General features: G+C 42.9%; 1 protein-coding gene across 1 annotated transcript in view; it reads right to left on the bottom strand.

Annotated features, from left to right (window-relative positions):
- Nucleotides 1-25,159, bottom strand: part of DNAAF11 (dynein axonemal assembly factor 11) — a 62,844-nt gene that overhangs the window by 12,795 nt on the left and 24,890 nt on the right. Inside the window, exons 7-10 of the mRNA XM_074984815.1 lie at nucleotides 21,164-21,229; nucleotides 18,917-18,986; nucleotides 14,739-14,834; nucleotides 6,586-6,671 (exon numbers count right to left, since the gene is read on the bottom strand). Coding sequence (XP_074840916.1) covers nucleotides 6,586-6,671; nucleotides 14,739-14,834; nucleotides 18,917-18,986; nucleotides 21,164-21,229 — 318 coding nt within the window. The remainder of the gene's footprint in view (nucleotides 1-6,585; nucleotides 6,672-14,738; nucleotides 14,835-18,916; nucleotides 18,987-21,163; nucleotides 21,230-25,159) is intronic.

Below are 25,159 nucleotides of genomic sequence, written 5' to 3'. Positions count from 1 at the left end.
GGGAGACTTCCCCTGGGTGGTTAAAAGACTCCTGGCTATAGGCAGCCTCTGAAAACCAAGACCGCTACAGGATGCTTCTCCTGGGCAGATAAAAGACCCGTCAACCATAGCCAACACTCTGGCCTTTGGATAAAGCTCATACAAAAAATTTGCTGTGAGAGGACAGTCACTCTAGTGACAAAATATTTTCTTCTGTTGACCGAAAATCGTGTCCACTGAGGAAGACCTCCCCCAGGCGGCTGAAAGACCCTCAGCTATAGCCAGCCCCAAAAATCGTGACCGCCAAGGGATACTTCCTCCAGGCAGATAAAAGGTCCTCAACTATTGGCAGCCCCTGAAAATTGTGTCCACTGAAGGAGACTTTCTCCAGATGGATAAAAGACCCCAGACTATAGCCAGCCCCCAAAATTGTGACCACCCAGGGAGACTTCCCCAGGACAACTAAAAGACCCTCGACTATAGCCAGCCCCCCAAAATTGTGTCTGCTGAGGGAGACTTCCCCTGGGCAGCTACAGGACCTGCACCATGCACAACCTGCCTGGCATCTTGTGCAGCACATCCTTTTATTGGTTTAGGATCAAGCCACATGATGCAGCTAGGTGTGGGAAAGTTCCAGACTGTGTAGCACCTCTGGGGAGTAAGAAAGGAGGGGATGTGGGGGTCAGGACAAAATGTAAACAGCTGAAAAGAAGTATCTTGTCCAAGCACTAACCCCACCCACAGATCAGCTGCCACATCATGCGGGTGAGGGAAAAGTTCCAGAATGCATGACGCCTCTCAGGGAGGGAGAGGAGGGGAGGTTGGGGCAGGACAAAATGTAAATGGCTAAAAAGAAGTTTCTCATCCTATCATACAAGCATGACCCCCACCCACAGCCTAGCTGCCACATGGTGCAGGGCACAAGGGGGAGAGCAGCTGTGACAGGCAGCACAAGAAAAAAAAAAGCCAGCTGGCAGAGGTAGACGCAGAACCACAGCTCCACAGCTACGCTAATAGCAAAGAAAGAAGATTTTTCAGCCTCTCATGACTGCACAACCATGGGCTTCCAGGTGCTAAATTGAAACAGTATTCCTGTTGCCTAATTCCTCCACACCTGAGAGTAGTGGCGACAGAAGAGGCCAGAGCGGAGAACTGTGGGGCACATACAGGACATCTCTGGAGGCTAATGAGTTTGATTTAAAGACATTACTTCCTCACTAGCCTTAATTCAGAATTTTAAATTCGAACTGAATGCTACACCCGTCAAGTTACTTCCCTATTATATTGATATTAGTCGATTTTAGTGCACCGTAAATCGAGCTAATGGAATTTACAGTGAAGACATGCACTTGTAAAATCGGGCTAAATGACTTAAATCAGTATTATCTCGTAGTGTAGACATAGCCTGGGTCTTCCTGAATGTTGCCCATCATTTGTGTAGGTGGAGGCAGGGATTTCAACACTTCCCTAGAATAACTAGATTGTCTGGTATAATGTCTCTTGAAAGACTCCTAAGAGTCCAGTAAAGGCAATGGCCTGGATAGGGCATAGGGGTGTCCCATTCAAGAATGTCCATATCAGGGAGGTATGTCACAATCATAAAATTATCAAGACATGGGCAGAAAGGCTGTCACGAGTATTCTGACAGGTGAAGAGTGATAAAGGTAAATACAGCTCAAGCCTCACTGTCCTCAGCACTTGAGAACTCTGATGGAATGAGGTAGTTGGCAACGTGAGACTGATAGTCTCAGGGAAATGTCAGTACCAAAGAGAGAAGACTGTGGTGTGGATGACACTCAACTCAATATTGTGCAGACGGGATGTGGCACCACTGGTATGAATAACAGGAGGGCTGGTGTCATCTGGGCTGACAGTGCCACTGACACTACTGCTGAGCCTGTGATACCAGAGGTCTTGGGTTGCAATGCCAATGCAGAAGTGCTCTCCTGCATAGTGCAGCATTGCAGACGGTGCTGCAGTGTAGGCAGGCAGTTTTGGAACCTATAGTCTCAGTGCTGGTTTGAGCTGTGCTGGCAGTGGCTGCCTTACGACTAGTGCCAGACGTGCGTAGATTACTGTGGGTGCAGAGTGGTGCTGTTGGCATGGTTGAAAGCAATCTGGTTGGTAACTTTTTTTTGTTTTTTGAGATCTGTTCTGTACAAGCCACTGAAGATGACAGATTTTTTTGCTGTGCCTTTTGGTTTCAGGGACTGAGGCTCTGATGGTGACTCATGTCCAGACAGGGGCCGCTGCTCTGAAGTACTCTTCCACGAGTATGAATTTGATTCTCAGGTTCCTCTCTCTTCATGCTCTCACCTTGAGCTTGCTGCAATGGGAGCAATTCTAGGAAACATGGGATTTATCTAGACATTGGACACATTGTAAGTGCTAATCCGACATTGCATCAACTGCCTGTATGAGGTGCAGTGTTTAAATCCCAAATAAGCCCTGCATTACAAGGGCTAACAGGTTGATAATTTTTTTTCTGAGGGAACAGTAAACAGTGGAAGAACAAAGCTATAATCTAAACAGTTACCACTAACTATTTATTTTTTCACTAAGTAAATGAATAGGACTATGGATCTCCATTTCTAGCCAGGGATGGTTGAGAAGGAACTGAGAAGTCTGGGTTGCACACATGATACTTCAACAAGCAACTGTGCATAAGGTGGACACTGCTGTAAAACTCTCTGAGGGAAGGCACTGTGATGCCTGTATATCTGGAGTGGCATACCCCCAGAGACATCTCTTGAAGAAGAACAGCACCTTTTTAAAGTATGCAAATACATTATATTTAAACTGAGTGTTTTGCCTATGTCTGTTGCTTAGTTTTCACAATATGGTTCTTAACAATTTTTGTGGAATGATGGAACTTAATAGCAAACAATTATTCAAAGCACAGTAAACATTAGAATGGAGAATACATTCATTCAATCCATGTTAGGGATGTTTTTGAAAAAATACTTAGCATAATTTGTTTTCTGAATGAATACGTTCATATTATTATCACTTGATCAGCAAAGATTAAGTGTTTTTATCCTTTCTGTACTACAGTATTTAGACTTAGCATTTTAAAATAATTAATTCAATTAAACAGCTAATTTGTCGACATGCATAGAAATAAATCTCTTTCTTTGAAGAAACATCAGCAGACTGGAGCATATTGGTTAAGAAGACTGTTTTATGGATTAATTAACTGAGAATGTTCAGCAGATATGAAATGTAAATTAATTCCTATTATAACTTCACATTTAAAGGAACACTACTTCTACATTCTGGATGACTCCTACGTGAGATGGCTAGAGAGAAAAAGGGACACCCTCTGTTAGAAAAAGCAGATAAACTCTAACTTACTAATTTGTGATTTATTCTTTTTCACCTTGGCCCATTAACTGAGGCCAGAGGCTCATGCATTTTATCTCCTAGCATTTTTGTCAATTGAGTGTTCAAGGCTGACACCAATTTTCTTCAGAGCCTCTTTCAGCATCTTCAACCACCCTTTTCTATATTTTCCTTGTGAATTTTGGCCCTTAACTACTAGTTCTTGTATGTTCTGGCCAATATATACCAAGTCTCACTGTTTCATATGACCAAGACATCTCATTCTTTACTCCTCAGCTTTTTTATGACGGAGACCTACTGAATCATGGTTCATTGTGTGGCCTCGCAACTCTAATTGTAGATAACTTGTGATGAACTTCTGCATGAAAAAGGATAGTAAAGGGCTAAAGACAAGCTGTGTTAAAAAAAGGATAAAGTGATGGAAGCTTGTTCCTCAGGAACATATTCTGAGATTTAAGGAAGAGGTTCCTTGGAGGTTGGACAATAACCAAATGGACCATGATGATAGCAAAGTTTTGGGTTAAAACATCCAAACATATTACAGAAAGTGTGTAAACTGCCTTTGGTCAAATGAAAGGAAGGAGATTTCTCCATGAGGTGAAGCAGGATCAGTGCCTATAGTTAGTCAACATCTGAAGGGAGAGAAACCCATATTAGGTGCCACATCATTTGCATGGGCTGAAGCCAAGATGGTACCAAGGACTCATCAATCTTTGGTTCTGGTGCATTTGTTCTTGACGTGGGTCACATTTCCAAAGTCCACCAGCCCTAGTTAGGAAGTCTGGCCCTGCTCTGCCAGTGCCATGGCAGCCAGCCCTGGACAGGCCATCAGCCCCATACCAGCCAGCCCTGGACAGGATGCTGGCTCAGTAGCAGCCAGCCCCAACCAGGTCACTGGTCCTACAGCAGCTGACCCAACTAGGCTGCCAGCCCCATGACAGCTGCCCCAGGCAGGCCACTGACCAGGTCAGTGATGCTGGCCAGGCAACTGGAAGCTGGCAGCCAACCATGATCCACTGGCTCGGCAGCCAGCCCCGGCTGGGCCACTGGCCCTGCTGCTACCAGCAGGATAGCCAGACCCAGCCTGGCAACTGGGGCCAGAGAAGCAGAGCTGGTCCCCCTGGCTGGGGCCAATGGCCTCACATGACTATCTGGAAAAACTGATTATTCAGCAACCTTGTTCTCCCAGGAAAGGATAAGCTTCTTCTGTAATAATAATCAATACAATTTAAAAAATTGGGATTGGGTACTTTGCAAACTAGCTGCAGCTACTACTTGTATTAGTATCCAAAATTAAATGTGTTACTCTAATAGTGGCCTCATTAGTGCTGAATGTACAATATTTAACATCTATGTGTTACCTGTACTATATCTACTAGGCCCCATTCTTAGAGGTAGCAGACTTCATGAGTGACGTTGGCAACTTACTTAGTCTCTTTGGTCTCAATCTCTGCATCTGTCAACAGAGAATAATAATACTTCCCTACCTCCCAGGGATGCTATGAGGATGAATCTGTCAATGTTTGTGAGGCATTTAGGTGGTAGGATGATCTTTCTTACGGGAGGAGTGAGGGCATATAGACAAATCTGCACTGTCTGGTTCTTAAAATATTTCATCTTGCAGACCACTGAGAAGCAGTCAGTGGACCAGTAGTAGTTCCTTGCAGCCAGACACACTGGACCTGCTATGCCTTGGCTTCCTCTGCTGTCCTTATGTAACTCTTCACCTGTGCGAGTTCACTCAAATTAAATATCTGAGTGCAGGAGGTTACAAACATGTGGGTGTGTGCTTGAAAGTTGGTTCCCCTTTTTCCTTTAATAAAATGCATATGAGTGTAACCCTGGTGTGGTCTCTGGTGTAAAGTAAGATATCAAATCACAGACATCTTATTATCATGACAGACATTACTGGCATCTAGACTTTTTAGCTGGATATGCCATGTTAGAACAGAATGAAGCCAAGCAAAAGTGGAATTAAACTCAAAACATAATCTACTACAAATACTAACAAGTGATTTTTAATCTTACAAACTTTTAAACTGGTACCAAATACTGCTTTTATACAAAACAGGATGGGTGGGAATGATGTACTGGTTCCAAGAACCATTCCTTGTGGTGATGGGAGGAGGGGAAGTGTTGACTGGTATAGCAGGCCAACTGTTAGCACCTAGAGAACTTTCTACTGATCATTTGCATTCATGATATGGCCCCAAAAGTTATTGCTTTCTAGGTGGTTCTAGGAGTCATACTGCACAAAGTACAATGGGGTGGAGAACCTTTTTAGGGTTGGGGCCGCTGATCCATAGACAAATCAATCAGGAGCCACTGGGGTGGGCATTCAGTGTTGGAGGGGCTGTGAGAAAGTGGGTTTGGGGTCTGGGTGGGAGAAGGGGTCTAACCAGGACACTGAGCAGAAGAGGAGTCAGGGTCTGGGCAGGAAGGGCTGAAAGAGTGGGCTGGAAGCATGGGGTTTGGGCAACGGGGGTGCAGCTTACCTGTGTAGCACCTCAAGCACATGGCTCTGCACGCTCCCTCACTGCTCCCAGGGCAGGGGTTCCAGCCATTCAGAGCAGTGGGATAAAGCCTCTGGGCAGTGCGGCTGCTCCCTTTTTCCCAGCTGGGGGAACAGCAGGGAGGGGCAACAGTGCTGCATGGATCTACTTCCTACTCTGCCACCCCCCACCGCACCCCATCAGAGCCCATGGGTTGGATAAGCAATGAGGGGTCCTGTGGCACCTTATAGATTAACAGAAATGTACAAGCATAAGCTTTCGTGGGCGAAGACCCACTTCGTCAGATGCAGGTGGGTTGAATGTGGACCTGACTTGCCTGATGTGGCCCATGAGGCCTGGGCCTGCCCATCCCCCACCCCACCACAGGCCAGATGGTTGTGAAGTAGGGAGCTCCATGCCTCAGGGTCCACATCCAGGCAAGCCGCCATCTGGATCCGGACCATCGGCCAGAGGTTCCCCACCTCTGCTGTTGAAGATCTATAGAGGCAGTTCTTGATAAAGATTTTGGTTTTACTGCATTCTAATTTATAGTCTGAACACAAATGGTCTGTAGTAATAAACACTTTTTGGGCTCTGCTATTGGAACAGGTCACTTTATAAACAGTACTGGACAGGCCATTAGTCTAAAGATCTCATAAAAACTACTTTGTTCAAATCAATATTTTCATACTTGCATGATTATATACTCATTGGGCAGCAATATTCTGACAAGTAAAAACATATAGGCTATAAGAAAGAAAAACACAATTACCTTTTTATATTTGCTGGCAATTTGTTGCTGTTAGAAGGTTTGACCAAACCGGGCACTTTTCGGTTAGCCATAATTATTTCTTGAGCCTGGAATTAAAATACATCATCATATCTGTCACAACACATCCTGGGATTCATGTGCAAAAGCATTTAAATAATCTTTTAAATAAAGGACTGTGGAAACATGAACATTTTATGTAATATTTTTCTGACAGCTTTTAACAAAATGATCTCATCTGAACCATTACAAACGTCTCAATCAGATCCTCTCCCTGCTGTGGTATGAGTGCCTTGAAAACACCTAACTTGAGAGTGTGAATTTTTTTTTTTTTATTTTCAAGATTTTTTACATTAGGACATGGTTCCTCTTTGGCTTTTGAAATTTACTCCTAATAACATAGACTTTGGCATTGTCTACACTGCACAGTAACTTCAAAGTTGCTTATTTCGAAGTTCAAGTTTGAAATAACAGACTTCGAAGTAGCGCATCCACACACACAAAGCCCCCTGCCCTTACTTCGAAATAGTGTCCTGGTACTTTGAAGGGAAGTGTCTACACACCAATAGCCCCTATTTCGAAATAAGAAGCCAGGAAACAACATGGATGGGGTTGCAAGGCCAACAAGCCCTTCCAGGCTCACAGCCAGCCTGCTTCCTTAAAGGGCCCCTCCCAACACCTCCCACCTTGCATGTGCTCAGGGCTTCCAGGCTGCACACAGCAGGCCAGACAGTGTGCTAGGGAGCAGAGCTAGCCAGGACAAGATGCCTCGCCAGCTGCTGTTAAGGAGGATCTTAAGGATCCTAGCAGGCCTAGTCACATCAGCCCCATCCTATGGGCTCTGGGCTGGGCCTTGCTGCATCACCCTCAGTGATCTGGTGCCGATGAGCCTTCCCTACCAGCACTGAACAGTGGGACCGGTTAGTGCTGGGGGACTGGGACAACGAGTGGCAGCTGAGAAACTTCCGCATCACCAGGCGGACGTTCAAGAAGCTCTGCCATTGGCTCGCCCCCCCAGTCCTCCAGCACCATTACACGAGAATGCGGCCTGTGCTCCCTGTGCGGAAGACAGTGGCAATAACGTTGTGGAAGCTGGCCACCCCAGACAGCAACCAATCCATCGGCCATCAGTTTAGGGTGGGCCAGGCCACCATTGGGGCAGTCCTGCTTGAGGTAAGCCTGGCTCAGATCACAGACCCACCATGCGGAGGGAGCAACAGGGCAAGGTGGGGGCAGGGAAGGGGGTCCTGCTGGGGAGAAATTGGGGGGACCATCTAGCTTGGCATTCATGGATGCGCTCACGCCCAACTCCCTGCCTTCATGGATGTTTTTCTTCCACCTCATACAGGTCATCCAAGCAATAAATAACTTGCTCCTTTGTCCTGTCATCAATGTTGGGGACCTGGACGTCACCCTCAGCGGGTTTGCAGAGCTAGGATTTCTGAACTGTTATGTCAATACGGACAGAATGCATGTTGTGATCCAGGCCCCAGACCATAGTGTGGGTGCCAATGTGAACAGAAATGAATGGGTACCACTCCGTGGTTCTCCAGGCCCTGGTTGATGCAAGAGGATGCTTTATGGACATGTGCATGAGATGGTTAGGCAAGGCCCATAATAACCAGGTGTTTCATAACTCATGGCTAGGATGCCATATGGAGGAGGGCACCTATGTCCTGGTGCGGGAGCTCCCACTGGGGAACATCACGATGCCTCTATGTATTGTGGCTGATGCTGCATACCCACTGCACCTGTGGCTCTTGAGGCCGTACACGGGACACACCACCCCATCCCAAGACCTTTTTAACAGCCGTCTCAGCCATGGCAGAGGGACCACTGAATGGGTGTTTTGGAGGGCAAAGCTGAGGTTTTGCTGCCTCCTCATGTGGCTGGACATCAGCCTCCCAAATGTGCCTGCGGTGGGCCACCTCCTGTGCTCTCCACAATATCATGGAGAACAGACAGGAGCCATTTATGCAGGGCTAGACTGTGGACCTGGGGGCCAGGCACAAGCAGCCATCTGCTGCCCCATGCCGCCAGGCCTGAAGGGATGGGGTGAGGTCTGGGAGGCCCTGTGTGAGGCCTTTGCCTGGGGCCTACAGTTACCCCCACAGCTGCCCTCCCCACTTTACCACCCCCACCACCACTCCCCCACCACATGCACTAGGGATTTGGGATTAGGGTTAGAACAGTAACTTTCACTGGGGTTTATCATAATAAACATTTTTTTTCAAAACAACTAAACAATGAGGCTTAGGAAAGAAACCTGCCAAATGAATGGCTTGATTCAGGTGAAAAAGTCAAAGACAACTTTAGGCAGGAACTTCAGGTGAGGCTTTTTTGTGACCTTGTCCCTCTGGAACACTGTACAAGGAGGTTCTGACATGAGGATCTGTGTCTTTCCTGTTCTTTGGGCTGAAGAGATATCCATTGAGAGAGTGGGTTTCATAAGCATGGGACATAAAGAAGAGATTGTCACTGGAACAAAAAGGGGCTGACATGAATGCCAATAACACAATGTTAAAGTTCTAGGAAGGTGGACTCTCCATTTGCAAGAAGCACATGAATTAGACAAATAACAGATTTAGCAACTGTTGGGTGTGAGAAAACTGGGAGTCCTTCAACAGTAAGAGGATGAGCACAAACATCTACCAAGTGGAATGGATGGAGTGTGTCAAATGTTTTAAAGTAGTCCAAAATAGTTGGTACTGAAGTTTTTAGAAAGCGTATATGTTTTGTGTTCCCATGTGGAGCACTTTTCCTATTTTACTACACAAATCAGTCTAGTGGACTCTTTTCTAGTACAAACAAGAATAGATACAGACATCCATGGAGCAGGATCTGTCACTGGACGTCAGCCAACAACAACCAGGTGCAGAACCTTCATTCTGCTTTATCACATCAGATAGCACAGGAGGTGTGGCTGGAGGATGTGCTGATAGATTCATCAGGTCTGAATGTCAAAACTGTGTGGGTCATGCAGAAACTACCAATATGTGTCACGTCTGACCTTCTTGTGGACCCTCAGTATTAGTGGAATAGGTGGGTATGCATACATGAAATCTGATGCTGCATGAATCAGGAAGACATTCAATAGTGAGCCTAAGTTGGCCCCTCTCAATAGCAGAACATCTGACAATTGCTGTTCTGGTTCATGGTAAACATTCTCAGATACTCCACTTGCAAAAGATGTTCCCCATCTAGTGAGATGTGATGATGAACGTATCATTGCCATAGGCAGACTGCTTGGTGGCAGGGTAGCCCCCACCTTCTTGCATATGTAATATATGTACTGCTCATAGATATACTACACTGCTGCATGTCCTTGTAGCATGAGCTGACACACCACGCGTCATAAGCAAATGGCTATGAGCTCCACGACACTCACATAAAAATGCACCTCCTGGGGGAGCCATCTGAGATAGTCCAGACGAGTTCCCCATTTGAGAGAGGAAGTGTTTGTTATCAACAGCTTGGTAGGTAGGGGTGGGGAGAAAGATACTACAATGCACATGTGCAGAGTATACTTTTAACAGTTTAACTAGTAGAGAGCTTCATAGAGAATCACAAACATCATGTCTACGTAGTGTCTTCTGGGTAGATGCACTGATTCTAATGACCCTTGCATGCACAATAGGTAAAATTGGACAAACTGACCACATTGTTGCAGGAGGCCATATTAATCATGAATCTGAGAACATTCTGACTTGATATTTTTGTGTGTGCTTGAACTGGACAGTCATGCTAGGAAAGGTGCTTTTTCTTTCCTTTCTTCTCAGAAGTTAGTGTTGACACAGGTGTGTTTCCCTAGATGACAAATGAACCCTGGAGATCAGGGAGGACCCATTGTTTAACAAAGCACTCACAGAGATTATCTGGTCCTGTTTGTCAGTCTTCTTCTCTTTGGGCTTAGAGGACGTCTTCATGGATTTCTCCAAGTGGAAGAAGTTTAGGCAGGACTCCCTCACTGTTTGTACCCTCTTTAAAAAAAACCATTATATAAAGCACTTATTTACAATTTATGCTTCACGGAGACAGAAGAGGCACTTTGAGTGTCCATCTTCAATGGGAATAGCTGTCTCACAGGACGGACACAATTTTTTACTCCACAGTGTCCAGCAGGGTAAGGTAGAAGAGGCACCTGCTGAAATCAGAAGTCTTGTCTTCTCTTCATTCTTTTTGACCAACTGGCTTAACTAAGCTAAACTAATTTTACTATGGAACACTCCTAACAACCAGAGAAAACACAACACATTGGACAAAGATGTGGACTCTGTAGAGGTTCCGTCTTGCTGCCACAGAGAATAAAGACTTGGAAGCCAGGCTAGCTACTCAGCCCTCTATGGAGTTGGCTATAAATAGTGAGAGTGTTGTACTTGTACATGTAGGTGACACATGCATCAGATATGAAATTCATGTGGACAAACAACTGAATAAAAACATTATGGTTGTAAATAACCATATACAAATTGTAAAAAAATTAATTTGTAAGAACTGTACTTTATCAACATGAATTCTGCAATAGGAGATATTTGTTCATTGCTATTGCTCCTATTTGTAATATTCATACAAATGATTTTATAAGAGAATAGGAAAAGATTTATTTTACTATCATTGTGCAGAGGGACCTAGAAAAGGAATTGCAGCTCATGGATCCCAGGATGGCCACTGAGTTGGATATGGTGGTGGTGGATATGGCCATGGATGGTTGTACCAGGGTGATTGAGTGTGTTTTGGCATGGTGAGCTTGGGTGCTTCCCATATGGGCTTGGAGTAAGATGGGGAGGAATCCTGAAATGAGAATCTGCTGATTCTTTTAGCGCCAGCATCACTGTGGATGGAAGATGGTGCTGGAGAAAGCACCAGAAATGTTGTGAACGGGGGAAGTATCGGTGCTGGAAAGAGGAGACCATTGGATGGATGAGAGACACAATTCCTCTGAAGTGAGGAGGCATGTTGGCGCCAAGGATGAGTGTGTTACATGCTTTCTACACAACTGCACCGGAGGGGATCTTGTAGTCAGTGCCAGGAAGCACATGGATGCTGTTGTATGTCTCAGTGCAAAGTTTTTGTCTGGTGCTGACATACACTTAAGAGCTGAGACCGGTGCCATGGTGGGCATCAATACCAGTGCCAATGGAAGTGGCATGTCAGGCCAATTTAGCTTTGGTGCTGGGGGGTGACTCAGAGTGTGCAGAGCCAGTCTTCTCTTTGTCGGTGTCAACTGCCCACTTTTCCCTGATGCTGTCTCTCCTGCTTTTGCAGTGTTTATGCAGTTGGGATAGCAGATAAAGATTCCGCTGGAAATGCCCATTTCTTTGAGGCTTGTTTGATCAGAGAAGAGTTAGCTCTTTTCCAAGTGGTCCAAGATTGTTCCTGAGAGCCCTGTTGTGAGGCCTTTTGTGCATCTGCTGATTGTAGGGACTTCTTGAGCATTAACATTTTTAGTCTGAGCTCTCTATCCCTTTTAGCCCTTGTTGTCATTTTGAGACAATGTGAGCATTGCTATGAAACATGGCTCTCTCCTAGGCACTTAACGTAGGAGGCAAGTCCATCCAACACAGGCAACGGCGCTCTGCAGGCTGCACATTTCTTGAAGACGGGGGAGTATTTTGCACTACTGAATGTCCCCATGTGAGAGACGGGGATAAGCAAAGTATGGAAAGACGAGCACTGCAAAGATCTGTCTGCCACTAAAAATGCAGTTTACCACTTCAGAGTTGCCATGGGGGGAGAATTAGCTTAATGAAGTGCTGCATATGCAGCGCAGCATTTCATCAATAATCTCCCAACACCTTACCTATCATCCTCCCTTCAAAGTAGGGAGGTAGTGTAGACAAGCCCTAAATGAGCTTAGCTGATGGTCTCCCTAATGTTGCTAACCTTTATTAATTATGCTTTTAAAACATCTAAAGAAGCCCAGAGACACCTTTCTGGGGTATGTCTCTATAGTGTCATTTGGACTCCTGCAATTCTGAAAAATTCTACATCCCACCTAAACAAGTTTTATGCTCTGTCACATGCTCCTAGTGATGAGAAACAGGATCTGCCACTGCAACATAGAGTAGCTAGTGTCAATCTGCTGAGCAGCCATTGCTGCAAGGTATGGGCAGGAGAAACCAATGTACACTGGTGACCCTATCATACATACATTTTGAAGCGCATGGATGCATGCAGTTTACGGAATTGCAGGCAACAGGGGTCAGCATTCTGCTCCTATCTCATGAGTATATATGTGGAATGAACAAATACATGTCCTCAATGTGAAGGGGGCTGTGCAGCTTCCCTGTTTTCTGGTCCCCTATTCAGCAGACTTCCCCATTCTTTAAGATTCTGCTGTGATTTCACCCTTAATGACCATGGCAAATAGTAATTCCAAATCCTCATGTAACTTTGTGTTTTAGTTATTTAATCATGTAAATATAATCCAAATTTTGTAGGATTGGCTTTCTTAAGTAATTTTAGGCAGTATATTTGAATATATTTAAAGACTATCTGGGATATTGTACATTTAGTTTATTGTAAGGACACCAAGGGCACAAGTATCTATCTGTAAGTATTTTCTTTTTAAACTGACAGGATAAATGAATATCTATGCCAGATTCATTCTGTTATAAATTTTCAAGAACTGCATCAACCAATATGCCTAACGAGAACCCCAGTTTCAAATAAATCAGTTTAGAAAAACATAACTTTATTAGACTTTCCTCTAAGTGAATTTTGAACATTTCCAAGATGAGAATGTTGGTCAAATGAACGACATCATAAGTGTACTTCCTGCTAGCCACTAGTGAAGTTGCAAATTTGTCATTAGAGCTACAATATGAGTAAATGAGAGATTTTCCAGGCAGGGGAGGACACATGATATACAACTTGAAGGAAACACACTAGATCTAAGACATGGAACTAGAGTAAAAAATAAGAACATTAAAAAGAACTTTGTTAAAATAAGATTTTTTTTGAAAAAATTACTATTTGTATCATACAGCTGCCACCATATCTTATGGGCACTGAAAGTATTTTAAATACAGGGCCAGATCCTCAGCCTCCCAGTCGCATCCCATTAGCAATGAATCATGGCACAAAGGGAGATGGAAAACTGACCTAGATGGGCAGCTCATGATTTCTCTTCTATAAGAAGATGAACAGCTAGCATAGCCAGTTCTAACACAACCTTTTATTGGTTGCAAAGCATAAGAACATGTAATAACATGCAATAGTAAATGATAGCACCCTGAGGAATTTTCTAATTTAAACTGAAAGGAAAAGGAGCACAAAAAGATAATTCTGCCCCTTCCCAGCAGTTCTATGTCAAACAAAGCTTGATTAGGACAGCATATCTGGTCCTTAATGTAGTCAGTACCATAAATATGTGAAGCATGCATATGTTTTCACTCAGCTTGGAGTAAAAAGTGGACTTGTCTTATTTATAGTTAATTGAAATTTTCTGGTTTTCATGGATTCCAAATTCTTCATTAAATATTTCAATCCTAAATACAGTAGTTTTTGTTTTAAATGAATAATACCGTTAAATAGTTTTAATAGGATTATTTTTGTGAAGGAAGGACAGAAAATTTCTTAGATCTGAACAATATGATTATTCTGGCTATAGGTAAAGCTCTTTCTAACACATATAAGTTCTAACAGGAACAGAGAGGTAACCGTGTTAGTTTGTATTCTAGTAGTAGTAGTAGGCATCCTTCAGTCTGCATAGACTATGGATTGCGCCCTTTAAAGTTTCAATTGAGGACTTCATTTACAGCGTCTATTGTGACTATAAAGACCCACACGAGAGTGACAGTCCTTGCTGCATCTCTTGCAGATGTAGTGGGTGTCTGGCAAGTCCTTATTGTGCTTTCAGAAGTCATATAGCACTTTAAAGACTAACAAAATAATTTATTAGGTGATGAGCTTTCATGGGACAGACCCACTTCTTCAGCTCAATCAGTGGGTCTGTCCCATGAAAGCTCATCACCTAATAAATTATTTTGATAGTCTTTAAAATGTTACATGACTACATATGAGTTCTGATAGTGAATGTTAACCCTATTTCATTCGCTAGTAACGTATGTTAGGTACAGTTCATAAATATTTCTTAAAGTACTGTTGATATATAAATAACTTTGTATGGTGTCTGTCCAAATGAATTTGCATACCTTTGGCATGCTGATAACTAAATGTCCAGTTGTCTGGGATCTTTTAGCTGAGCTGCTATCTGGCTTCACCTCTGCAGGAAGTACAAGTTGAAATGACTAAAGGAAAACAGGATAACATACATCATATTAAAATATTTTTACCCACATGGAAAACATACAGAAATACCACTAACATATATTTTAATCTAAAAGGCAGGCAAAATCTGAATGATCTAATTTAATATATATTAATACTTTTCCAAATGACTGGTTTGCATGTTAAACAACCTTCATTTACAATACATATGTGTATAATGTTTATCTCTAATATGCATGCCTGAACTGCTGCCATAGAAAAGTAACACTTACAAAGAAAAATATGAAATGATGTTTGTGTTATACTAGCAATTAAAGGAGAAAAACTAACAATCTGTTTCAGACTAACTTTGAAATTTGTTCTTGTACATAAAATTATAAATAGGGATTCTGGTTTTCAATATAAATTGAAAAACACAAACAAGAATCACTATACAAGACAGAAAATGGAAGGGATTTTTAGCAAAATATACAGGTTGAATCTCCCTTAGAGGTATAAACAAGCAATATCTTCACACAAGTAAAACTGGTGTAAAAAAGTTTTGAGAGGAGAATTCAGTATCTTTCATTGTCCACACCTCCCCAGTTCACGTCTTGGTTACAAGTAGCACTGGTGTGGTAAGAGGCTCTTTTCCATGTGGTTACAAAAAATATTTAGGTGCCTATGTTCCACTGAATGAATGGATTGATTTCAATAGGAATAAGGCACTTAAATAACTGAGTATCTGAGTAAAGTGCTACACTTCCATTGCTTTGTTTTGTTGGAGTACAGACTAACATGGCTACCTCTCTGTTACTATTGAGTATCTGAGTGTTCGTCAAAGTCAATGGCAAGACTCCAATTAACTTTACCAAGCACTGGGTCAGTTCCTAAAAATCTAAGAAAGAATCACTGAATCATCAGAACATACAAGATTTGGACTGGAAGATACCTCAGGAGGTCATTTAGTCCAATCTCTGTTTGAAGCAGGACCAATCCCAATTAAATCATCCCAACCAGGGTTTTGTCATGCTTTGCCTTAAAAATCTCAAGGGATGGAGATTCCACCACCTTCCTAGACAACCCATTCCAGTGCTACACCATCCTCATAGTGAAGTTTTTTTCCTAATATCCAACCTAGATCTTCCTCAGCAATTTGAGACCACAGATTCTTGTTCTGTCATCCACTACCACTTAGAGTAGCCTCATTCCACGCTCTTTGGAAGACCCCTTCAGATAGCTGAAGGCCACTATCCAATCTTCCTTTCCCCCATTCTTTTCTTCCACAGACTAAATAAGACTAGTTTCCTCAGCATGTACTCATAAGTCATGTGACCCAGTCCTCTAATAATTTTTGTTACCCCCTACTGAACTTTCTCCAATTTGTCCACGTCTTTTGGTAGTGTGTGGCAAGGGGGGAAACTGGACACTATATTTCGGATGTGGACTCCCCAATGCCAAACAGAGGGGAATGATCTCTGTCGTCCATTTGCTGGCAATGCTCCTACTAATGCAGCCTAATATGCCATTAAGTCTTCTTGGCAACAAGGGCACACTGTTAGCTCATATCCAGCTTCTTGCCCACTGTAATCCTGCAGAACTGCCACTTAGCAAGTCAGTCCCCAGCCTGTAGCACTAAATGGGATACTTCTGTCCTAAGTGCAGGACTTGTCCTTCTTGAACCTCATTGGATTTCTTTTGGCCCAGTCCTCTAATGTGTACAAATAACTCTGGAGAAGAAATGGGCAACCTAGGCTAGTGAGTGGGCCACATCAGTGGTCCTCCATCTCAGTGGGCCGCAAGATTGTTGTAGCCAAACTGGTATCCCAGTTTGGGCCCAAAAGCAAGGTATCCTGCTGTGTAGGAAAGATAGCAAATATGGAAAAAGACTGCCTTGGCTTAACCAGGACATTTTGCATGATCTCAAAATAAAAAAGGAATTGTATAAAAAATGGAAACAAGGAAAAATTACAAAGGATGAATATAGGCAAACAACACAAGAACGCAGGAACAAGATTAGAAAGGCTAAGGCACAAAATGAGCTCACACTAGCTACAGGCATAAAGGGAAACAAGAAGACTTTTTATAAATATATTAGAAACAAGAGGAAGACCAGGGACAGGGTAGGGCCATTGCTCAGTGAGCAGGGAGAAACAGTAACAGGGAACTTGGAAATGGCAGAGATGCTTAATGACTTCTTTGTTTCAGTCTTCACTGAGAAGTCTGATGAAGGAATGCTCAAGATAGTGAATGCTAGTGGGAAAGAGGTAGGGTTAGAAGTTGAAATAAAAAAGGAACAAGTTAAAAATCACTTAGGAAAATTAGATGTCTGCAAGTCACCAGGGCCTGATGAAATGCACCCTAGAATACTCAAGGAGCTGATAGAGGAGGTATCTGAGCCTTTATCTATCATCTTTGGAAAATCATGGGAGACAGGAGAGATTCCAGAAGACTGGAAAAGGGCAAATATAGTGCCCATCTATAAAAAGGGGAATAAGAATAACCCAGGAAACTACAGGCCAATCAGCTTAACTTCAGTGCCAGGAAAGATAATGGAGCAGGTAATTAAAGAAATCATCTGCAAGCACTTGGAAGGTGGTAAGGTAATAGGAAACAGCCAGCATGGGTTTGTAAAGAATAAATCTTGTCAAACTAATCTGATAGCTTTCTTTGATAGGATAATGAGCCTTGTGGATAGGGGAGAAGCGGTAGATATGGTCTACCTAGACTTTAGTAAAGCATTTGATACGGTCTCTCATGATATTCTTATCAAAATACTAGGCAAATACAATTTAGATGAGGCTACTATAAGGTGGGTGCATAACTGGCTGGGTAACCGTACCCAGAAAGTAGTTCTTAATGGTTCTCAATCCTGCTGGAAAAGTATAACAAGTGGGGTTCCGCAGGGGTCTGTGTAAGGACTGGTTCTGTTCAATGTCTTCATCAATGATTTAGATATTGGCACAGAAAGTACGCTTATTAAGTTTGCAGATGATACCAAGCTGGGAGTGGTTGCAACTGCTTTCGAGGATAGGGTCATAATTCAAAATGGTCTGGATAAATTGGAGAAATGGTCTGAGGTAAACAGGATGAAGTTTAATAAGGATAAATGCAAAGTGCTCCACTTACAAAGGAACAATTAGTTTCACACATACAGAATGGGGAGAGACTGTCTAGGAACAACTACAGCAGAAAGGGATCTAGGGATTATAGTGGACCACAAGCTAAATATGAGTCAACAGTGTGATGCTGTTGCAAAAAAAGCAAACATGATTCTGGGATGCATTAACAGGTGTGTTGTGAACAAGACACGAGAAGTCATTCTTGCACTCTACTCTGCCCTGGTTAGGCCTCAGCTGGAGTATTGTGTCCAGTTCTGGGCACCACAGTTCAAAAAAGATGTGGAGAAACTAGACAGGGTCCAGAAAAGAGCGACAAGAATGATTAAAGGTCTAGAGAATGTGACCTATGAAAAAAGGTTGAAAGAATTGGGCTTGTTTCGTTTGAAAAAGAGAAGATTGAGGGGAGACACAATAGCGGTTTTCAGGTATCTAAAAGGGAGTCATAAGCAGGAAGGAGAAAACTTGTTCTTCTTGGCCTCTGAGGATAGAACAAGAGGCAACGGGCTTAAACTGCAGCAAGGAAGGTTTAGGTTGGACATTAGGAAAAAGTTCCTAACTGTCAGGGTGGTCAAACAGTGGAATAAAATGCCAAGGGAGGTTGTGGAATCTCCATCGCTGGAGATATTTAAGAACAGGTTAGGTAGATGTCTATCAGGGATGGTTTAGATAGTACTTGGTCCTGCCATTGGGGCAGGGGGCTGGACTCAATGGCCTCTCGAGGTCCCTTCCAGTCCTAGTGTTCTATGATTCTATGATAGAGTAGTTTTGCTAACTGTGCTTACCCACCTAGAATTTGCGGGGTATGCTGACTGAACGTTAGCAGCACCTTGATTGGATGCAGAGAGGGCACAGCTCTCAAAAGCCAATGTTCTGTGCAATCAGCACACACCACACTTCACACTGCCTTGTTTTACATTTGAGACTTTATTAGCAATAAAAGTGAAAATGAAATGAAAAATGAAATTCTCAATTTTCTTTAAAAGTAATGAGAAAATACTAACCTTACCCTTCACCGTTACGTGGAGGTAAGTTGGCTGAACATCAACATCAATTAGAGAGCTGTCCAGATGTCTTCGGAATGAAATGAAAGTGAATTTACTTTAAGTAATTTAACATCATTGTTCAGGGGAAATGAATTAGGACTATGCAACTCATTAATTGTGGTTTTGCAATATGAAAAAATATTCTATTTGATCACTCCAGTGTAACAAAGTTGTTGGAGAGAATCTTAGAATTTAACCTCTTTGGGACTGGGCCTTTCATTTCACAGCTGCCAGCACAATGGGACTCACATTATTATTTAGACATTGGATAGTTATGGCAATACAAATAATAAACAATGACTGTGGGAGCTACTGTGAAAAGTGGGCAGGTTTTTTGTGTTAATCCAGTAATATTTTGGTCCCTGTTTTGTGCTTAGTAGATGTTCGTTAATTTGCAGATGAAAATCTTCCATCTTGCCACTTTTCTTTATGGAGGTTTAATTGATAAGCCAGTGTAATTATTGCTGTCAATTATTATTAATTAATACTTAGCTCTCATGTAGTTCTATTCATGAGTCGATCTCAAAGTGGTTTACAAACAAGGTAGGGGAGACAGAGAGAAAGAAGAGAATATCTTTATCTGCATTTTATCAATAGGGAAACCCAAGTAAGCCGGTGGCCAAGACCACAGTACAACAGAGGCCTCTTGAGTCACAGTCCAGTGCTTTATGCATGAGGTTACACTGAAGAATAACTTTTTATATCCCATTTTCAGGAAATCAAAGAACCACAATGGTCTACACCAACACCAGAATCAGCTTGTTTTGCATTTCAGTATTGTTGAATAAGGTTTGTAAGTTATAAAGAATCCACTTGATTAATGCCTGCTATTGACAGAGCAACTTATACACTCTTCAGCCTATCGCTGAAAATACAGCATATAACTTTGAATTCCTCCTTCTATTTTGACTTCTTTACTTCTTGGGTAACTTTTTCAAGCTTTGTAAAATTTGCAATCCTCACTGAAGTGTACATACTACTTTATACCCAGCTTCAAAGTTGTATTGCCATCAACACTTGAACAGCATTTCCACAGCTTAAAAGTAAAGTTGTACTGTGATAACAGGCACCAGAATATAAGGAAAACAGTTCTCCAAAATAACAAGTGTTTTGTAGATTCCAAGGTCCAGAAAGAAAACGATGGTCATCTACTCTCACTTCCTCTATGACACAGACCATATAACTCCTTCAAAATAATTCCTAGAGCATACATTGTTTCCTGTTGTATCACCGATAAGAGCACAAGCTTTTATTCACCCGGTTCTCACATGGGGTAAAATTCTTCCACTGTAATGCAGAGGACAGTAATTTTGATCAGAAGAGCTAAAGAGTGTGTGGGGAGAGGGTTGGAGGGGACTGAGGAAGGCAGATGGGATTCTGCATAATTTTAAATAGGCTGGTGCAGAAGGAATACACCTGCTGTGGACTTGGGAAAGAAACACAGGAGCTGTGCTTACATGAATCCAAAACCAAAGAGCGTCTCTAAAAGAAGCATAGAGGACATCTATTCAAGAAATGAAGGTCTGGGGGAGGATTCCATTCCACTCATGATTTGTTCCCTTCACAAAGTCCCAGTGTGTTGAGGGAGGAGTGAATTTTGAATACCGTACAGCAATCCCTCAAGGTATGCGAAGTTTGTGGTCCACACAACCCTCGCATACTTTGAATTATGCATAAGTCAGGGAGGGCTTGCGGGGTGTGTTGGGGCCCTCGGAATGGGGCAGGTGAGCCTCAGTTGTGTGGCTGGAGTTCCCTACTAGGGGGAGGTGAGCTGGGGCATGCAGAGGGGGTGAGCTTGGGTCACTGGGGCAGGGGAATTTAGGGGAGTTTAGCTAGTGGGGCGGGGGGTTAACAGCAGAGGGTTTAGCTGCACCGCTCTTAGAAGCAGGGGGAAGGGGGTTTCAGCCCACCTGGCTGCCCGCAGGGGCAGGCAGTTAGGTGAGCTAAAGCCTTCCCCCTACCTTCCCAGAGCGGTGCCTAGCTCTGCTCTGGGAAGCAGGAAGAAGGAGCTCTTAGCCTGCCTGGCTGCCCACAGCTGGCGGAAGCTAGGCAGGCTAACAGCCCAGCAGCTTCATGTTATGTGAAACTCACGTTAATGTGAGTTTTGCGCAATGTGAAGCTGTGTAAAATGAGGCTTAACTGTGTATCAATATAGGACAGTGATGACAAATACTTTCAAATATCAGAATAATTAATAATACTGACCTATAAACAGCAAGATCTAGGATGAACTGGTTGTTTTCTTCATCATCTTTCAAAAAGAAAGGAAGCCTAGTAACATTAATAAAAACATCTTCAGAATAAATACACCTGATATGTGTGATCATACAGTTCCATACAGTTACTAATATTTTTAGATTAATACTAATGTAATTTTGAAAATATTTAATATGGTCTTTTCAAAAATCATCTACATTTTCTCTATACGATTGTGTTTTTTTCTTAACTGAAAACCTAATTAAAAAGTAGAGTACAAGGTCAGTTACATTGAAATTCAACTGTCAACACAAGAATAAGTGGAAACTTTTCTACTGTAGATAATGTAGGTATATCTGAAGATTCATCTGCAATATGTGTCCCCTGTTCCTGGACACATACTTGCACTAGCTCAATGGCCGTGTAGCCACAGTGGTATAAGTAATGGCAACAGAGGCACAGCTTCGTGTGCTCAGAAACAACCCAGGGGAAACTGTTGCGGATGCACATGGCACAGCTAAGCTGTGTCTCTGTTGCTGCTAGCCATGCTGCTATTTAGATTAACACTAGTTTAGATACACTGGATTTCAGCTAACTTGTGTGAAAAATGCAGGTCTTAAGCATTTTAATAAAAGGGTCTCAACTGTAAAATATATGTACCAGTAATATTTGTCACTTTTTCAGTCCTTTCTATTTCAGTAATCAGAATAAAGAGGATTTATCTAGCAGTGAGCTCTCTAGATTAGAAGTGTTTTTGAAGGAGATGTGCAGAGAAGGATATTACAAAAGAAAAATTCTAAATCTCCATGCCTCTTTTCCCATGAACATTAAAGACGTTTCCAGGCCTCCCTCCTATAAGGCAGACTCCCCCAGTACACAGACAATTTATAAAGGAAGTGCAACATTCTCTTCATTGCAAACAAACATCCTTCCTTTGTATGTAGGATGTATTATTTGTCTGGTATATGTTCAAAGGCAACACTAAAGCTGTGTCTACACTACCACCCTATTTCGAAGGGAGGATGGTAAGTGGGGTGCTGGGAGTTTATTAATGAAGTGATACTCCTATTAATGAAGGAGTAAAGGGACTTCGAAGTATCCCGGGCACTTTGAAGTACCAGCGCATGAGCCACAGCTAGACGCGAGCTGGTACTTCGAAGTTTAAAACTTCCAAGTTGCTGTGTGGGAGAATTTGCTTAATGAAGTGCTGCACATGTAGCGCAGCACTTCATTAATAAACTCCCAACACCTTACTTACCCTCCTCCTTGCGAAGTAGGGAGGTAGCGTAGACAAGCCCTAAGGGAAATCTGACTTTGTTTTGCAATACAGAAGTCTAGTAAAGCAAAGTCAGACTTCCAGTAAAAGCCATGTAGAAGCTATGCTGGGGAGGAAATATGCCTTCCACTTACCTTGCTCTGAATGTGTCTCATATAATTCTTTTCAGTGCCATTCCCTACCAGAGGGAGCAATAAGCACAGGCACTGATGTCAGACACGCAATATGGGGGTGGAAGCTCCCTGCATGCTTTCCATACAAAGGTGAAAATGCCTATCATAATCTGACCCCATATACGTAAATCCACTGACTAAATTTCAGTGCAGAAGATCTGTATGAATAGCACATCACTTGTAGCTATTGACAAGGCAACACTCTGGGGCAACATTATTTCAGAGGAAATAGTGCTAGAGCATTATTTTAAATGTCTATACCTCTCAAAATCATAATTCTGGACTGTCAACAGAAAATTTTACTCTTTTTTGTATTGCAGTCAACTCATTTTTAGAACAAAGTGGAGCTATCAATACCAGGGTGATCTTCTTCTGATGTACTTGGAATAAATACCAATACTGCTGGCACTCATATCATTCAAGATCCTAACAGGGAGCACTAAGCATATAATGGCAGTTTACAAGTTCCTTATATTTGCATAACTTTAGCTCATCCTCCCAAAGATGTGAAAACATTCTCACTAAATTAATCAGGAAAAGCCATGTTAGACAGCTTTGTTAGAGGAAAAGCCACAGAGTGCCATTTCTCCACAATTCTGGTGATGCAATGAAAAGAAGCAATGGCCTCTGATAACAGGAAAAGAAGCAGTGGGTGTAAATTGCAGCAAGGAAGGTTTAGCATGGGCATTAGGAAAAACTTCCTAACTGTCAGTGTGGTTAAGCACCAGAATAAATTGCCTAGGGTGGTTGTAGAATCTCTCATACCAGAGATATTTAAGAACAAGTTAGGCTATGTCTACCCTAGACATAGCAGTCGGTGGCTGATACACAATATTAGCTACGCCAGTTGCATAGCTAAAATCAACTTTTCAGCCATTGACTTTTGTGGCTGACTTCATGGAAGAAGATCAAGAGGAGCTTTCCTCTTGTTGACCTTCCTTAATCCTTGCAGCTTGAAAGGAGTTATGGGATAGAGGTTGACCCTGGATCTTCTGTGGTACTGCAGATGGGGAAAGAATAAGTTAAGAGCTACCTAGAAAAACTAGATCTACACAAATCCATGGGTCTGGATTTAATGCACACAAGGGTACTGAGGGGATTGGCAAATGTCATTGCCGAACCTTTGGCCATTATTTTTGAAGACTCTTGGAGATCGGGAGAGATCCTGGATGACTGGAAAAAGGCAAAAATAGTACCCATCTTTAAAAAAGGAAAGAAGGACAATTCAGAACTACAGACTGGTCAGCCTTATCTCAATCCCTGGGAAAACAATGGAGGGGATCCTCAAGGAATCCATTTTGGAGCACTTGGAAGAGGGGAAAATGATCAAGAGTAGTCAACATGGATTCACAAAGGGCAAATCCTGCCTGACCAATCTGATTCGCTTCTATGACGAGGTAACAGGTTCTGTGGACAAGGGGAAGTCAGTCGATGTGATATACCTTGATTTAGGCAAAGCTTTTGATCCAGTCTCCCACAGCTTTCTTGCCCATAAGTTGGGGAAGTACGGATTGAATCCATGGACTATAAGATGGATAGAAAGCTGGCTTGACAGTCGTGCCCAACAGGTAGCGGTCAATGGCTTAATATCTGGATGGAAGTTGGTTTCAAGCAGAGTGCCCCAAGGCTCGGCTCTGGGGCCGCTGTTGTTCAACATCTTTATTAATGACCTGGATTGCACCCTCAGCAAATTTGTTGTAGAGGTAGATACACTGGAGGGTAAAGAGAGGATCCAGAGTGACCTGAATAAATTGGAGGATTGCACCAAAAGAAATCTGATATGGTTGAACAAAGAGAAGTGTAGCATCCCACACGGGGGATGGAAGAATCCCAAGCATTGTTAAGCAGCAGTACAGCAGAACAGGACTTTGGGGTTATGATGGATGAAAGGCTGGATATGAGTAAACAGCGTGCCCTTGTAGTCAAGAAGGCTAACAGCATATTAGGGTGCATTACGAGGAGCAAAGTGAGCAGATCTAGAGAAGTTGTAGTTCCCCTCTATTCAACAGTGGTGAGGCCACATATTGTGTCCAGTTTTAGGCCCCCGGTATAAAAAGAATGTGGATGTGCTGGAGCAGGTTGAGCGGAGGGTAACAAAAATGATTAAGGGGCTGGAGCACATGACCTATGGGGAGAGGCAGAGGGATTTGGGCTTGTTTAGCTTACAGAAGATTGAGGGGTGGTTTAATAGCAGTCTTCAACTTCCTGAAGAGGAGCGCTAAAGAGGATGGAGCGAAATTCTTGTCAGTGGTGACAGATGGCAAAACAAGGAGTAATGGCCTGAAGTTACAGAAGGTGAGGAGTATGTTGGATATTAGGAAAAACTACTTCACCAGGAGGGTGGTGAAGTACTGGAATGCATTGCCTAGAGAGGTGGTGGATTCTCCATCCCTAGAGGTTTTTAAGTCTGACAAGGTTTAAGCTTGACAAGGTTCTGGCTGGAATTACTTAGTTGGGGTTGACCCTGCTTGAAGCAGGGGGCGGGACTAGATTACCTCCTGAGGTCCCTTCCAGCCCTATGATTCTATGTAGCCTCAGATAAACAGCTAAGAGGGA

Source organism: Carettochelys insculpta, chromosome 2 (genome assembly GCF_033958435.1).
Source record: "Carettochelys insculpta isolate YL-2023 chromosome 2, ASM3395843v1, whole genome shotgun sequence".
Classification (NCBI taxonomy): Eukaryota; Metazoa; Chordata; order Testudines; family Carettochelyidae; genus Carettochelys; species Carettochelys insculpta.
This window is presented reverse-complemented; position numbering and strand designations above follow the sequence as displayed.